The sequence below is a fragment of the Anarrhichthys ocellatus genome, unplaced genomic scaffold (assembly GCF_004355925.1).
Source record: "Anarrhichthys ocellatus isolate YVR2014 unplaced genomic scaffold, GSC_Weel_1.0 scaffold88, whole genome shotgun sequence".
Classification (NCBI taxonomy): Eukaryota; Metazoa; Chordata; class Actinopteri; order Perciformes; family Anarhichadidae; genus Anarrhichthys; species Anarrhichthys ocellatus.
The window spans coordinates 1,231,190-1,249,530 of NW_022280118.1; the positions used below are offsets into that span (position 1 = coordinate 1,231,190).

The 18,341-nt window shown below is 41.4% G+C and overlaps 1 protein-coding gene across 1 annotated transcript in view; it reads left to right on the plus strand.

Annotated features, from left to right (window-relative positions):
- arhgap39 (Rho GTPase activating protein 39) overlaps positions 1-12,196 on the plus strand; it is a 95,941-nt gene extending 83,745 nt beyond the window's left edge. The window contains exons 7-11 of the mRNA XM_031875262.1: positions 2,094-2,167; positions 6,917-7,116; positions 7,496-7,587; positions 7,773-7,942; positions 9,417-12,196. Of these exons, the coding sequence (XP_031731122.1) occupies positions 2,094-2,167; positions 6,917-7,116; positions 7,496-7,587; positions 7,773-7,942; positions 9,417-9,611 (731 nt within the window). The 3' untranslated portion in view covers positions 9,612-12,196. The remainder of the gene's footprint in view (positions 1-2,093; positions 2,168-6,916; positions 7,117-7,495; positions 7,588-7,772; positions 7,943-9,416) is intronic.
- Positions 12,197-18,341: the final 6,145 nt, after the last annotated feature.

Here is an 18,341-nt window from a genome sequence, read left to right on the forward strand (position 1 = left end):
TGTATGGGGTCAGATCAGTCTCAATAATTGCAAATGCACACAGAAAGACTCACAAATGCAAACAGAAAGATTTACAAATGTGCACAGAACAATTCACAAATATATTCGATTTACAAATGCACACAGAAGGATTTACAAATAAATTTGACTCACAAATGCACGCAGAACGATTCACAAATATATTCCAATGCACACATAAATAAATTACGATTTATATAAATGTAAAAAAAAATCACAAATATATTTCTGCATTTGTATGTATTTCTGTGTGGATTTTTTATATTTGTTTGTGGATTCGTATGCATTTATTTGTGGATCGCACTGCATTTCTTTCTGGATCGCTACACATTTATTTGTGGATTTTTGAGACTCCTCTGACGTCGCTGGATTCGCAAATGCGTTTTTTTCAACATTCTAATTGTCAACCAATCACATGAGCGCAGCTCCCCCCTCCCCTCCTCACGAGGCTGATAGGTTAGAGTTGCGCAATTTGCGGAGGTGACAGGTCACTTCCTGTTGCAAACTGTCACTGTTTTGGTGCGGATTCCGCAGTAGTTTAGTCTTTATTTGTCGTTATTTGACATTATGTGGCAATACATTAAGGTCCTTGAAGGTATGACTGTTGGTAGTTGTAATTAGTTTAGTAAAAAAAGGCCGAATTGTAATAGTATGGCTACTCGTTTTTATTAGCAAGCTAATGTAGGCTAACATCAGTTGGTACTTGTTGCCATGACAACGATTCACACTACAACTACCAACAGTCATACCTTCAAGGACCTTAATGTATTGTCACATAATGTCAAATAACGACAAAATAAAGACTAAACTACCGCGGAATCCGCACCAAAACAGTGACAGTTTGCAACAGGAAGTGACCTGTCACCTCCGCAAATTGCGCAACTCTAACGCTATCAGCCTCGTGGGGAGGGGAGGGGGGAGCTGCGCTCATGTGATTGGTTGACAATTAGAATGTTGAAAAAAACGCATTTGCGAATCCAGCGACGTCAGGGGAGTCTCAAAAATCCACAAATAAATATGTAGCGATCCAGAAAGAAATGCAGTGCGATCCACAAATAAATGTATACAAATCCACAAACAAATGTAAAAAATCCACACAGAAATACATACAAATGCAGAAATATGTTTGTGATTTTTTTTTTTTACATTTATATAAATCGTAATTTATTTATGTGTGCATTGGAATGTATTTGTGAATCGTTCTGCATGCATTTGTGAGTGAAATTTATTTGTAAATCCTTCTGTGTGCATTTGTAAATCGAATATATTTGTGAATTGTTCTGTGCGCATTTGTGAATCTTTCTGTGTGCATTTGCAATTATTGAGACTGATCTGACCCCATAAAACTGAGAGCTACATCATGAAGAATGTAAACATATGGAAAATAGCATTTCAGTTACAAAGAAAAAGCATAAAAAGAAACAATTTATGTTTGAAATATTGACCACATCGGCTTCATTCTTTACATGATTGCTTTTAAGCTTTAAAATGAGAGCAAAATATCAAATTGTTAGTTTTGATATAACCATCTTAACTCACGGTCCACTTGAAAAAAACAGAGTAAGTTGACTTTAAAAACTATTTTGTCAGTCCTGTTCCCAAGTTTTATAATAACATATTTATTCTTATTTTCACAATAAAGGTAAACTCTAAAAATGATTAATCAGCTTTGATACATTTAATTTACACATGTAAGACAATAAGTGTTTTTTTATATGGATACAGTCTAAGGTAATATTTATCAATAATAATATTAATTGGTAATAATTACATGTCATGTATAATCAATGTCTGTGTGAACAACAATCATAAGTGTTGCTATGTTGTAACTCTGAGAACAAACGTGTTCAGGGACTGCTTGGCTGAACGTTAGAATTAAAAGTGGTTATCTGGTTCGTGACTCATGGCTCTTCTCTGCAGGCTGCTACACCTTTGACCCTGTGCTTATTAACAAATTCCAACTTCCTGCACTGAAGGAAGCTGTTTCTGTTGAACCAGTATAGACATGCAGACAATGACAAAACAGGAAATCTTCTAATGGCGTAAATATGTCGTATTTTCTCTGTTTTCTTCAGGAGTGGCCATTAGCAGCTATGCTAAATACTGCTACAGGAAACTGACAAAAGCTGCTTTGACTGGTGCCAAGAAGGTAAATGTCTTCATGTCGTTGTTTCTGCTGCCTATCAAACGACATAACTTATTTTCCTGATGTTAGTGTATAGTTTCTTGTCGTCAATAAATCCCATGTTTGTCCTGCTCACAAACAGCTCACATTTCTTTTTTAAAGACTGTTATTTCCTAAAACAGCTGGTCACTGTAGTTTTCAGCAAATGTTACTCAAACAGGAGAAAAAGAGTTGATTTGTTTGGGACTGTTTTGAGCAGCGGATGAATCCACATTTGGTGCTCCAGTGAGTATTTGCATGTGGGATTGAATCAAAATAAACTAGTGTGTGTGGAAGTCTTTCGACAACAATGGAGCTCTGTAGCTCAGAGGAACACGATCTCTCAGGCTATGCTACACACACAATACCTGTGACTAGAATCACTTCTTTGCTGGTTCGGGTTTAGTTTGACTGTGTCCATAATCCTCTAGTTGTTGGTGTGTCCCAATATGTAAATACACGTTTAGTACTGACAGGAGGAGGTAATATACTGTATGTACACGGAAGCATGAGTAGTTAGACTGCCCCCAGTATCTGGCATACAGCGAGCAAATTGAAGAGAGTCCCACCTGTAAATACCGTGTGTGTGTGTGTGTGTGTGTGTGTGTGTGTGTGTGTGTGTTTGTGTGTGTTGCTTGATTGACTGATTTTATTTGATGATTAAAAAAACCCACTTATAACACTGCAATGAATTGCAAACAGGTTGAATCCAGAAGGCTTATTTCTTTGGTGGTCCTCCAGTATGACACTGAACTCACCACAAGGTAAAAACTACACACAATCAGACAATTTGCAGGCGGCAGTGTAGCTATGTCAACATGCTCTTGTGTTCTTGGTCATAAAAAGTGAAATATTAGTATTGAATATGCCACATTTCTTTAAGGCCACTTTGAACTCAGCTCTGTCATGTGGAGGCCACTGTACTGCTGCTCTGTACACAAATGTGTTTTTGCCCATTAAGCTATTGAATATAAAAGCTTCGAAGTCTTTCAAGCGATTGTCTCTCAGTAGTAAGAAATAAGTTAACAAGTTAAAAGTTAAGTACTTTTTCCACCATCACCACTGTTGGAGCAGTTTGATGTAACTATGGCAGAAACTACAAGCTCTGTGGATTATCTTGAGTATCCGGACCACTATTTCTGGAAGGAGACATTGCCGTTGAGTTTTTTGATATTGCATGTCACATCTCTATGGCCGATATCTCCAACACTAGGCGACTCACCAAAACTATCTAGATTGAATAGCAATACGTGAGGTAAGAGGAAGAAATATGTTGATTTTGGGGTGAACTGTCCCTTTAAGCTTTTTTATTTCTTTTTCTTTTTTTTTTTTCTTTATTGAAAGACAAGAGACAATATTAGACAATACATAGACATAACAACAAGAGGATGACAAGAACAGTGGGATAAAAGCTAGCAAACATCATATAGTCAGTGTGTGTGTGTGTGTGTGTGTGTGTGTGTGTGTGTGTGTGTGTGAGAATGTCCTTGAGCCTTTTGAGATGGGAGAAAAAAATAAAAAAATAATAATAATAATAATTAAAAAACAACAAAGTATGTGTGCATATGGATGTTCATGTATGCATGTACGTGTGTTTCAATTGGTTGTCAGGCAAGAAAAATAACAAAACAAAAATCAATAATAGCAATAAATACATTAAAAAAAAATAGATATATACTATACAAATTTTAATATTAATAGGATGGGTGATGTCATGTTTGCAGAAACATAGTGAGGGATGACCAGGTGGAGTGGTGTTCTGTTGTATTGTATATGATGGACGAGGTTAGATTGTCCATTGAAATATATTCTATCATTAAGTTTCTCCAGTGTGTGATGTGTGTGTTATTTCTTGATTTCCAGTTCATGAGGATAGTTTTCTTGGCGATAGTTAGGGCCACGAGGAGTAATTTGCGATTTGTTTTACTCAGATGTATTGTTGAGATGTCTCCTAGTAAGCACAGTGAAGGGGATAATGGGACGAAGCAGCCCAGGAAGACAGACAGTGACTTAGTTATTTCTTTCCAAAAGTGATTAACTGGTGTGCAGTGCCAGGTGGCGTGAACATAGCTATCCGGGCTGTTTTGAGTGCAATGTGGACAGATATCTGACGTGAATCCTATTTTAAACATTTTTTTGCCCAGTGTAATGAATTCTGTGAAGTATTTTATACTGTATTAGTTGTAAATTGGCATTTTTAGTCATGAAGTAGATGTTATTGCAGATTTGGTTCCAGAAATCAGCATAAGGAGTGATGGACAGGTCTGATTCCCATTTTCTTGATGGTATGGATGATGTTTTGTCAGACTGTGATATTACTCTACATATTTTTGAGATTAACTTTTTTGAGGAGGGGATATTAATTAATTCTGTGGTTGAGGGGGGTAGTTCTAGGTTAGTGGCCTTAGTGTTAAGTTTGGATTGAACGGATGATTTGAGTTGCAGATATTCCAAAAATTGGTTGCTCCTGATGCCGTACTTCTGAACCAAGTGGAGGAATGAAACCATGGTGTTATTATTGAAGATATGTTTCAGATGAGTGATGCCTTTAGCGGACCATGTGTGGAGATTAAGAGGTGTCTTGTGACTTAGAAAATCGGGATTGTTCCATATGGGAGTACAATTTGAAGGTGCAAAAGTGATGTTATTGATTTTGTGGAACTTCCACCAGGCTGTCAGAGTTTCTGCTATTGTTAGTGTTTTGAAACAAGGATGGCGTTTGATAGATTGGCTTAAAAATGGTAGGTCAGAAATCTGAATGTCCTTACAAACTGTCTGTTCTATATCTAACCATGTGTTGTCTGATTGGTTGGGGTGGATCCATTTAAGAATGTATTGAAGTTTATTTGCTAGAGAGTAGTGAAAAAAATGTGGAGATTCAAGTCCTTGTGCTTTTGGTTTTTGTAGAGTGGCCAGTTTAATTCTTGGTGTTTTATTTTTCCAGTAGAATTTAGTAATGATTGAGTCAAGTGATTTGAACCAGGAGTGAGTGGGTTGAGATGGTATCATTGTGAATAGGTAATTTATTTTAGGAAGTATTGTCATTTTAACTGTAGCTATTCTGCCCATGAGTGATAATGGTAGGTTCATCCAGCGGAGGAGGTCGTCATTTATTGTTTTAAGTAATGGAGTGAAGTTGAGTGTGAACAGCTCTGACAGCCTGGGGGAAATATGTATTCCCAAATACGTGATGGCACCTGTGCAAAAGGGATAGGTGGTGTATGGGCTGCCCCATCCCAACTGTTACTATCTAATGGAAGGATGGATGATTTACTCCAGTTAATGGAGTAGTCGGAGATATTGGAGAATGATTCCATGACTTTAATAGTTTCCTGTAGTGATGAGTAGGGGTTTTGTAGGAAGAGCAATATATCATCTGCATAGAGACTAATCTTGTGATGGGTGTTGAGTGTTTGAATTCCTTTTATGTAGATATTTTGACGAATGGCTGCAGCTAACGGTTCAATGAAAATGGTGAAAAGTGAGGGAGAGAGTGGGCATCCTTGCCTAGTCCCCCTGTGCAGTGTGAAACTTCGTGAAGTTTGTCTATTGGTGATGACAGTGGCTGAAGGTGAAGTGTACAGAATTTTAACCCAGTTAATAAATGATTCCCCAAAGCCAAATATCTTTAATGTGCTTGTGAGAAATGTCCAGTTTACTCTGTCGAAAGCTTTTTCTGCATCTAGGGAGGCTATGATGGTACCAGTTTGTTGTAATGATGAGTAATTGATTAAATTAAACAGTCTGCGTGTGTTAGTGGATGAATGTCTACCTTTGATAAAGCCGGTTTGATCTGGATGAATTATGGATGGAGTGACTTTGTCCAATCTGTGAGTGCCTTAGTGATGATTTTAATATCTACATTGAGAAGAGAAATGGGACGGTAACTAGAAGGAAGAGTTGGATCTTTGTTTGGTTTGAGAAGGAGTGATATACTGGCTGTGTTCATGTTGGCTGGAAATTGCAAATTTTGTTTTATTTCAGTTATCATTTTGTTAAAGAGTGGAGCTAGAATGAACCAGAAGTGTTTATAGAACTCAGCAGGGAAGCCATCGGGACCTGGTGCTTTGTTATTGGGCATAAGATTGAGTGCAGTAAAAAGTTCGTCCTGTTCGTCCTTTAAGCTTTTTAAAATGTGCAGGGTGGAGATGTATGCATTGGTGAACTTAGAGTAACCCTTATCAATTGATTTGGAGCCTTAGTGGGTTTTAAAATGTTGTGACGCTCCAGAACACCAGGAGATGGAAGCGTAATTGCAGTGACTTTGAACCAGAGCTCCAGGTGAGAAGAATTGATCTGTCCAGGAAGCTTTTCTGGCTACAAACGTAATTCTTGGAATATTTTTGTTGAGGGCTTTTAAAAGCTATATTTTCCCCTGATTAATAACTCAAATCTAAAATGCAGCCAAGGTGCTTTCACACTGTCCTCAGCAGGCAACAGCTTGGCTCACGGCCTGTGTAGCATACATGCTAACATGTACATGTTGGTGCCAGAATGTCAGCAGGTCGCTGACGGAGATCGTTTGTCACTTTTAGGACTCCACAGTGTTTGACTGCAGTTAACCTGCTCACCTCTAGCAGCACACTGTGTTCTGTGGATGGACCAATGCTTTCCACTGACATCTCTATATGTGACTTTCCTCTCCTCCCGCTGCTTTCTGACCCACATCCTTCAAGTATCCACGCTACCCTTCACCTGCCCCGCTGTATTAACATGAACTCTCTCTCTCTTCAGGGCCTACAGAAGCCCTGTGTGGAGGAGATCAAGCACGCCAGGAACGCCATCTTCAGTCCCTCCATGTTTGGCTCCTCACTGGATGAGGTGATGGCGCTGCAGAAGGAGCGCTACCCTGACAACCAGCTGCCCTGGGTGCAGACCCGCCTCTCCGAAGAGGTTCTGGGTCTCAACGGAGACCAGATGGAAGGCATCTTCAGGTGAGTGGAGGAGACAGACTGGACTGTGAGTCGAACAGAAAGGAGAGGACTATGTGGGTCTTTAATTGGAAATCAGATGTCAGTGTTCACAGTTGGAGTTTCTCCTGTGGTTTCTCACAGGCAGCATCTAAACTTATAATGCCGCTGAAGCCTTAATTAATGACGAGTCAATTCCAACCATTGAATCCACTTTCCTGTGTGACATAAACCGCTCAGTTCCAGTTCTCTCCTTCACTGTCAGCAGGATTTTTGAGTTTTTTTCTCTACTACAACTATGTAGAGATCAGAGGTACAAATACATATAGAGAGCAGACCAGGCAGAGACGGTAAAAGGTGAAGGGCACTGAAGTGTAACAAGCTTGTGACCTTTGACCTCCAGGGTACCGGGGGACATAGATGAAGTCAATGCCCTCAAGCTGCAAGTGGATCAATGGAAAATCCCCACAGGGCTGGAAGACCCGCACATCCCAGGTAAACACACACACACACACACACACACACACACACACACTGAGATCACCGCTGGTCTACAGTGGACCTGGATCTGGTTCCACACTGCTGCCACTCACAGGAAAGCTGCTGTTATGGACATGAGGTGAATAAGTTGAATGCTCTCACGCGGCCCCGTGTATCCCCATGTGTCCCCGTGTCCCCAGCGTCTCTGCTGAAGCTCTGGTACAGGGAGCTGGAGGAGCCGCTGATCCCCCATGAGTTCTACGAGGAGTGCATCAGTCACTATGACAACCCGGAGGCCGCTGTCAACGTGGTGCTGGGCCTGCCGCACATCAACAAGCTGGTGCTCTGCTACCTCATCCGCTTCTTACAGGTAACACACACACACACACACACGTACACACACACTGTTATTCCACAGCCTCTACTGAATGTAATCCGAAAGCAAAGACACAGCCCTACATTAATATCATTACTTACTTAGATATTGTGTTAGTGACATCGTAACAATATTAATGTCAACATTAAGTCATGACTTTTTACTCTTGCTTACTTTTATTAAATTACTAAAGCGAGAACACTAGAGCTGAGGTGGGACAGGACTCCTGTCAATCCAACAAATACGTCCCCAAACGTTCCTTTTTTTATTTAACTGAAACAGTTTAAGGACACCCCACCCCCACCCAAAAATAAAAAAGGGGGAACCTGAAGTGAAACAAATAACAACTGACAGAGTCCTCATTACTTCTCATCTGAGACTGGTATCCTTAATGTGTCGGTTGAGCCTAATTGTGAAAACCAGTATTTTCCCACTTCCCTCTAGTGGTATCAGTTTTGGTTTTCTTTGCCTCCACTGCAATACAAAAGAAGTGAATGGAATGTTTGTCAACAGCATTAACTACTTTCTACCAAAGTAGACATAGTTCCTATTAAAACTGTTGTAACTGTCTATTATCCAGAGGCACATGAACACTGAATCTATAAAGAAACACCGCTGTTGATTTAAAAAAAATTTAATGTTTGAATTGTGTGAGCAGCACATGCTTAAGTTCCATTCAGCTCCATTTATTGATGCGGAAAGGTGAAACCCAACCTGTCTGCACCAATAGTAGCCATGGTATGTATCTATGCATACAGAACATAATGAGAAATAGGTTGGTTTGTTTTGTCTTTTTTACAATTTGGGTGAAACAACCCTCTAAACAGGAGCTTTAGCATTCAGCTGTGGATGTTGCCGCATGCCACCAGTAGCATTATCGAAGTGTTCTTCAAGAGAACTAGAAAGGTGCACTCAGTAGTGTGCAGATCCCGGCCTGGTGCGTCTACAACGAATACTTGCGTATTGTATGATTGAATAAATACAACTCACAATTGGCTAACCTTACTTAAACTTAAACTTACTTAAGCTTAAAAACAAGCGGCGTTGTATGCAGACAATCGACTCAAAGTCGTTGTGTAAGACATTTCATACGACCCTCCCCAAAAAACTCACCAAGCTGTCTGCCTGCGTAGCAGTGGCAATGTACTCAGTAGTGTGTGTACTGGTATTTCCATTAGCTGCTAGCTGTCAGCGAAACAAACCCTCAAATACAATAAAAGTGAGCAAACTGTTTATTGGCATATTGTATGCAAAACCATGTTTGTTTGTTTGTTTCAATGCTGGTATGTTAGCATTTGCCAAACTAATGCTAATCAACGCTGAACAAATGCTCACTATAGCTATGGTTCAGATCAAAATGGCTGAAGTAAACCCCAGCAAACTTTAAACAATAAAATGTCTATGAAATGTCTTGAATCTGACTTGAGGCCACCTCTAGACTCCTGTGCTTTGCATTGCGTGTGTTCAGGTGTTTGCCCAGTCTGCCAATGTGGTCATCACCAAGATGGATGTGAACAACCTGGCCATGGTCATGGCCCCCAACTGTCTGCGCTGCCAGTCCGACGACCCCAGGGTGATCTTCGAGAACACCCGCAAGGAGATGTCCTTCATCCGCGTACTCATCCAGCGGCTGGACACCAGCTTCATGGACGGAATCCTATAGCCCCCCCACCACACATGCAGACACACACACACAATCCATACTTTAGCCTTCCCTACGCTCCCTTTAACCCCCTCCATGGCATGCCCACACACACTCAACCAGCACAGGATTACGTACACACACACACATTGTTGACGCTGGGTGAGCACCTTGCCTCTCCGTTTACTTTTCTGAAACTAACAAAACTGCCTTGTTTGGAGTTTCACCACTACATTTTGAGTTGAACCAGCTGTTTTCTTTTTCTATTTCTGTAGATGTAGTCCTTTAATTGACATTTACATACACCAGTATTGGAGTTCCAAGGTTTTCATATGCTTACAGTACTGTGTGTGCCTTCACATACATTAATACCGTGTACACGTACAGAATGAAGGAATTAGCAGGGATCTCATCATTTCACCTGATACGTGTTCTTTCTCACTGGCACACTCAGAGTTCAGGACCTGAAGGTTCATTTTAAATCCAGCTTCTTTGTTTTCTATGAACTGCTTGTGATCTTGGTTTCCCCCTGCTTTAACACACACACACTGTCACACAGAAATTGACACACGCATATCAGCTCATGCACACATGGCCATGGAAAGTCTTGCCCCCGGGATTCCCCCTTCTGCGGTGTAACACACCATCTACTGCAAAGCAAGAATCATCAGTGAGACGAATGATGCGTTAATTTAAACATATATTGCACCCACATTCTGCCACAGTCTCTCACTGGCCAGGCAATGCATTCAGAGGGTTCGGCACCAGATTTCCACAAGATGTAAAGCCTAACTGCACCATACGGTCTGTACGTCTCAGACACCAGGTGTAAAGGTGAAGCTGCGTCCATGTTTTACACTGCCACTACTTAGTAGATGAGATCCTGCCTCAAGATGGCGAACTTAGCGCCGTCTCAATGGGCCAGAATGTAGCCTGCCAGCAGCCAGACTTTAAAAAGGTGTAGCTGTAAAGGAAGACAGCGATAAGGTGATATAGCTCTGTTGGCCGCTTAGCCATCAGAACGGCAACACCATATCACTAGTTGTGTTTTAACTTTAAGGCTCCAACACTTCCTCCATGTTGTGTTTGCAGACGCGTAAGCATAGACTGAGTTCGAATTTTCCTTCTATAAAGTATGAAGTGAACACAACATAATGTCTTAAAAAGCATTGAATTTAGTTTCCCCCTAAAGGCCTAAATTCATCTTACATCTAATTTAGAAAAATCTATCATAGTGTAATATAAAAGTCTAATATATATTGTCGGGCCCTGATCAGACAGAGCACGTTTTGCAATTTGCTGCTGCTTCTTTATTTTATCATTGCTCAGCAACCAACGAAAAAGTAAACACAAACTATGAAATGTACGCTACAAAATAGTTAATAGTACACAACTTACCTGTACTGCACTAATTCTTTAACCCTAACCCTCGGATCACAGTAGCTATGGTTAGTAAAGCCATATAGCTCCGGGTATCCAGCAAAAGTCACTACAACGAGGAAACAAGCGTTAATGAAGTTGGGCACTTTTCTGCTCTGTGTTTTGAATTACTTGAACACTCAAGGTGTTCAGGGCGCCTCAGGTTTCTACCTGAGGCACTCAGCAACTCAAAAGCAGCGCACAAAGCCCTTCACTCTCATTTAAAAATAGTTACAAAAAGTCTCCCCCAGGCTGCTAAAGCGCTGATAAACGATTGATACGTCTGGAGAAGTTACACCCAGAGACTGTAAGTGGGATCGTTTCAAACAGTGGCCATTGGCTTGTGCTGCCTGTGGAGTTTCAGTCAGCACCATCACACCTGTAACAAACACCATCGCTACAGTAAAGCTAGGAAGTTCATCAGCTCATAACGGGAAAGTGTCAATTTAAGAATGAATTTATAATTGGTTAATCCAAGCCATTCATCTTGTGACGCTTTTCTTTATGTTCCTTGTTATTATTAAGTGTTTCCTGGAAATAGTGACAAAAATATAATAATGAATAATTCTACACACATTGCCCCCCTTGTTTGTTTCCATTATACTTTCATATCTAATATGACAGAGAAACAGGTCTTACATTGCATTCTATTTGGTATTAAAAAGGTCTTCAAAAGTACGAACCCTGTAGAAACCCTGTTCATAGATCTGTAAACATTGCATACTAACACTTTTCACATACTACATTTACATACTACTAGCACTGCATGTACTCTCCATAATATTAGAGCATAGGACAGAATGAAGAATTTGGACACAGGTATACATGTGGGCACACTACTTAAACTTCTTATCATATGGACCATAATTTCAAAAAAGCTCCTAATCTAAAAATTCTAAAAAGTATCCTACTAATTTTGAGTCAATGTCTCCCACTAGGCCAAAAGGACTTCAGAAGTATCATCAAAGCTGGCTGTTGCATCCAAATAAAATCAAATGCTAACACAATACAATGAGTACAGCTAACTAAAATTGAACAGCTATATGCTGCTTATTTGTATTGGCATACTTGTTCATTAAACTGGTACAAGAATTGTGGAACTCAGAGTGAAGTCAATGTGGAAGTGTCTTAAAACTTGCATTCTCTCTACTGACCAGCAGGGGGCGACACCTCTGGTTGTATAGAAGTCTATGAGAAAGTGACTCTACTTCTCACTTGATTTATTACCTCAGTAAACATTGTAAACATGAGTTTATGGTCTCAATCTCTAGTTTCAAGTCTTCTTCAATACAGCATGATGTTCATTTAGTAAATTGTGGTCCATTTACAGTCAAATAGACCATAAAGCAGTGTATGCTTTAGGGCAGGGCTTACTGTGATTGACAGGTCGATGTAGCTACCAGAGTCGTATACTAGATACTGTATATATATATATTCTATATATGGTAACTTAAAAAACAACATGGCGACAGCCATAATCCAAGACGAGGCTTCATAAAGGCAGTCCACAAACCAATAGGTGATTTCGTCTACTTATATTCAGTCTATGTATGGATCGTGGTAGTGCTATTACAGTACCATGAGTGTTAAATACTGTGCAGAATAGTAACTGCTATTGTTATCTAGCATCTATTATCGTTATCTACAATCTTGTAATCAATCTTCAGCATTGGGTAATCTTGAGGAAATCTGGTCATGTCCACTCCGTCCACAGTACTCGGTGCTGTCCAGTTGACCATAGCCCTCCTGAATCCATGAACAACAGCGGTATAGGGGTGAAAGCAGCACTGCCAATAAGGCCCCGTGCATAACACTTAGACACAGCAGAGCATGCTCGTACTTCCTGGGAGGGATTGAAGAAGTGCCAGCTCCCCCACAAAATACCCCCCAGGGCCCATCCTCCCACCCCACCTGACCCCACAGAGCTAGTCCACCACCACCACAGAGCCCCAACAGGCCTTTCTGCTCACTAATGATTTATGAATGTTTCTACCCGCTTGTCTGTCTGTCTGTCTGTCTCTCATTGTTTACAAAACGTACCTGTCTCTTTGCATCCATATGCTCTTTGTCTACGAGCAAGTACTGTTGTTTATTGTACTCATTTGAGATTTTTGCGGTATTTAACAGAATTTCTATGTTTTTTAACCCATTCTTTTTATATGATTTAATTTATTTATATTTATTTGAGGAGATTTCCTTAATGCCTTCTCAAGATATTGTATCGTAGGCTCCAGTGTGCTTATGTGTTTTTTGTCAAAGCACGAGTGTGTGTATGATTGCGTGGATGTGCAATCGACTGTAGTTTTCGATATGGTAGGCACATACGTCTTGATGTGTGACTCTTTGAATCTTGCTGTACCAGTTTGATTCATTTGGGGGTTTTGTGTGACACAACTGAAAGGACGATTGCGAATGCTCCATGGAGACACACACACACACACACATTGGGACCATCCTGAAACCGGGCTGGTTTGACTTCCACCTTAAAGGTCCAGATGACACTCTCTCACAGTTAATCTTTGGCCAAATGAGCCTTTTTTTTTCTTTGTGAAGAGACTGTGATGAGTGTCGCTCTGTGTGTGTGTGTGTTTGTGTTATGTGCAGCTCACTCACTCTGACATTGACCTGCCTCCACATAGATAACATGTACATTGACACTGTACAGACTTTGTAAAAATAAGTATATAGGGAAGCAAGAGAAGAAACAGCACCATGTGTAACAGTGGAAATTGCTGTGGAAGTTATTGTAACAGGGTGGGTTTTTTTTCATTTTTCTCTCCCTTCCCCAAGTCTTGTCAGTGTAAATTTTTCTCACATTGAAAGAAGTTTAAAAAGTGGCAATTTACACCCATCTCCAAACAGTCTGTGAACTACACAGGTTTCCACTCATAATCCATGCAAGTTCCACAAAGTGTTTTTAAGCCCCGATATCTGTAATTGTACGTCCGATTCATACTTCAAAAAGAAGTGGTTTGTCTGGAGGAATCCGCAGGAAATTTTTAAGGTCGGGGCAAACCAGAAATTTGTAGAGGAAGATGCCTTGATGTGTCATTTCCAGAACACTGGAATAAACTTTCCCCGGGAGGCTGAGCAGTGTGATACCCTGATAAATACCACCTGCCATGGTCTGCCACTCCACAAGCACTGTCCCCAACCTCCATGGGACACTAAAGGTGCGTGTCACGGAATTCAAGGGGTCGAATTTCATCCACCCCTGGCGGGTTGCTGCCGAGGAGCTTTTTTGACTACCTCAGCAACCTGTGCCAGGAATATGGATGTCTTCCCCCAAGATTTCAAACTCTGCCTCCTCCATGGAGGACATGTGGTCGGGTTCAGGAGTTCCTCACAGTGCTCTTTCAACTGCTTGCCAATATCCCCAGTACGGGTCTGCAGTTCTGTCCTGTTGAACACAGCCTGAGCTATGCCCTGCTTTCCCTTCTGGGTCGTCCAAAAGTTCATCAGAACTTCCTTGAGGCCAACCAAAAGTCCTTCTCCATAGTTTCCTTGAATTCCTCTCATACTGGGTTTTTTGCTTTGACAACTGCTGCAGCCCTTCTGTCCAACCTGTACCTGTCTGCTGTCTGCAGAGACCTCTGGGCCAGCTAAGCCTGAAAGGCCTCCCTCTTCATCTTGCCGGCCTCACCGCGGCTTCCAGAATGGAGGCTTTGAATATGTCCCGTTTGAATTCCATGTCCCCATCCTCCCCTAGGATTTACGAAAAGTTATTTCGGAGGTGGAAGTTGAAGACCTCGCAGACAGGGTCCACAGCCAGTCGTTCCCAGTACACCCTCACTACATGTTTGGGTTTACCAGGTCTTTCTGGCAGCCTCCTCCGCCATGTAATACAACTCAACACCAGTTGGCGATCAGTGACAGCTCTGCTCCTCTCCCCAACCCGAGTGTCCATGAGATCAGATGATGAAACCACAAAGTCACTTGCGATCTATGGCCAAGAACGATCTGGTACCTAGTACACTTATTGAACCGCCCAATGCTCAAACATGGTGTTTGTTATGGACAATCAATGACTAGCACGGAATTCCAACAACAGAGCACCACTTGGGTTCAGATCAGGCAGGCTATTCCTTCCAATCCTCCCCGTCCAGGTTTCTCCATCGTTGCTCACATGTGCGTCCCCCAGCAAAACTATAGAGGTCCCAGTTGACGCCCTTTCCAGGACACCACCCAGAGACTTTAAGAAGACTGGGTACTCGCAGTTCCCCCTGGGGAAAACTCTTACACACACGTGTTCAGCCGTGAGCTCGTGAGTATTCCCACACCCGCCCGGCACCTCTCACTCTGAGCAACTCCGACCCTCTCCAGGAGTTTGGTTCCAGACCCAGTGCTATGTGTGGAGGTGAGTCCAACTATATCTAGTTGGTACTGCTCCACCAGCTCTTGTTCCTTCCCAGACAGAGAGCTGACATTCCACAGCCGTAGTGCCAGTTTTGAGATGCCAGGGGTCAGCACACTTAGGTCCATGTTTTTACCCTGCCTCCCGGCTCACAATGCACCCAACGCCAATGCCTATCCCTGTGAGCGGTGGGCCCACATGGGGGGCGGCTCCATATAGATTTTTCGGGCTGTGCCCGGCCGAACCCATGTGTCAATGCCGGCCATCAGAAGCTTGCCGGCGAGCTCCGCTCCCAGGTCTGGCTCTAGAAGGGGGACCGTACGAGGTGCTGCAACTCTTTGTGGTTGATTCATATAGGGTCATATAGGTGAATTGCTTTTGGTCTGGCCCCTTCCTGCGAAGGTTAACCACCATTTTCTTATAATCCAACTAGCTGTCCTGTCCTCATAGTGGGGTTGCCAGGTTTAAACACTGCCCTAACTGTACACAAAATGCAGGTGACCCTTAGATGACTTGGTGACTAACAAGATACAATGTGTGAACTACACAAGTAAGTGAACTGGGTTACCACTTAGCTTCCCGTCCTCTAACAGAGACATTGAACAGGCCATCCTGTGGCATCCGCAGCTGTCAACTTGCTAGTTTGCTACGGCAGTTTTACATTTTAAAAAGTATTAAACTCATTATGATCTGTTTTTTACATGAAGGTGAGCTCATCTGTTCAGACAGCCAATCATTTCTTAGAGAAAATTCCTATAAGAAAGAAAATCAACAGAACAAACCTGTCCCTCATTCGACAACTTCTTAATTAGGTATGAATATGGACACATTTTGATATTATTTTTTTGTAACATCACAGTGAATGATAAGCCCTTGGAGATGTTGCGACAGTGTGTCTGAGTGTGCAAGTGCTGTGTGTTTGTGAGAGTGTCTTTGTTTTATGTGAGAGATGGTTGTAGATAGACCCAGCAAATCAACAGATTAGCATGCAGACATAGGGTCTTCACTCTCTTCAACTTGAATTTACTAAAATATGAGAATATACAAGGAAAACAAACTGAATTTACAGAAAATAAGTGTTACAGTATTTAGCTTTAAAAATCCACTAAGAAAAAAGATTAAGCTCTTTTAATCATTTTTCTGATTGTTTTTTCTACTTGGTTCCAACTAATGATAATTTGGTAGTCGGTGTCGATGCTGTTCGTCTGATGTAAAGAAAATGACAATGAAGAAGAGGTGTGAGAGAGCTGCTGTGAAACTGCTCTTCACCTCGACGTCAACCCTCCAGGTTTTTTCATTTGTATCTTAATGTCCACTGTCACTCACACTCTGTCCGAGGGAAGACTCTGGAAGTGTAACAGATGTTGGTTTAATAAATGATTCAAATGTCAAACTAATGCAATGTTCTTTTATTTTACAACGGAGCCATTGTGCAGTCTGATACAAGTGAACAAACACAATGTGACATTTAATTAAAAAAAATAACATACCTAGAACCAATCAATGTGTCACATAACTAATTACAAAGCAAAATAATGTAGACGTCCCTCTGTGTTTGTCTCTTCATCATATTTGACATGCTCCTCTTTTAAGAGGTGACTCCCACTGTGGAGAGATGGCAACACACCGTCAGCACACACACCGACACACAACTCCAGGAGCATAGAAACACATGAGCAGATCCATGTAAAGAGTTTTCTCTGGACACTGACCAATAAAGAACAAGCACGTCTGCAGAATCTTTTACCAAACCGCCTCAAAGGATTCATAACATTGAGCGTCTCACAGAGCAAACACAGTCATGTTGTGCCCCAGGATGGTGTTTACCACTGCGCTCCCGTGGTTCTTCAATTCAGACACGAAGTTGGGTCTCTGCTCCTCCGTTAACAACATGAAGGATTTTGGCGGCTTCTTGACAAATGGTTGATTTGTCAAGATGGTTGATTTGTGAGGTACAACAGAATGTGGAAATTTCAAACACTTTTTTTCAGGGTTTCCTGCAATCCTGCTATTCTCTGGGAATACAAAAAAAATCTGAATTATTTTCGAAAGAAACAGAATAATAAGTAATCAGAATAATACAAGACATGCATCATTGTCTGTGCCATGTTGTACATTAAACACCATTAAACAGACTGATATAAATAATATTCATGCAGGCATCTTGGTAGACAAATAACAGACCCCTGCAATGGAACAACAGCTGCATGGAATATGAATATATGATGGATGTGGTTTGGTTATGAGTTGGAGACTACTGCCACAGATCATGAGCCAGTCATAAAAAAGAAAGTACACTATGACCAAAATGTACTTACTCATTTACTTTGACTTGAAGCTGTACGGTGGAGGAGCAGCTTCTGGAATGATTTATGATATACTTTATTTACCATGTTTAGTCAAAACTTTATTCCATGTAAATTTGGATGTGAGGTCTGTTACACAGCGAACCTCTGTAGGTTTTATAGTCAAGTCAATAACATTTTATTTATACAGCATACAACACTCTGTCTTTAGACCCTCGATTCTAATGAGGAAAACTCCCCCCATCCCTTTCATGGGGGAAAAAATGGAGGAGGGATCCCTAGGATGGACAGATGTGTAACAGATCAAAATTACAGTAAAAAATGTAAAATTTTAATTATAGATCAAGTGCAAATGGATGGATCTTGTTGGATATAGAGCAGGAGAAGAAGTTCAAGCAGCTTCGCCATCAGTGAATCCAGTTGACCCAAGTCAAGTTGTTGTTTAAGACTCAGCCAGTGCCGAGAGGGAGTCCATCGCCGTGGTCGCCCCCGCAGTCCGGCCAGAAGGACTCCTACTCCTCTCCCAGGTGAAGTCGCTGACATCCACAGTGACTGAAGTCTCTGTGTGAGGATGCTGTATCTGGATGGTCTCCATCACACCTGTCTTTGAGGTGGACGGTCTCCATCACACCTGTCTTTGAGGTGGACGGTCTCCATCACACCTGTCTTTGA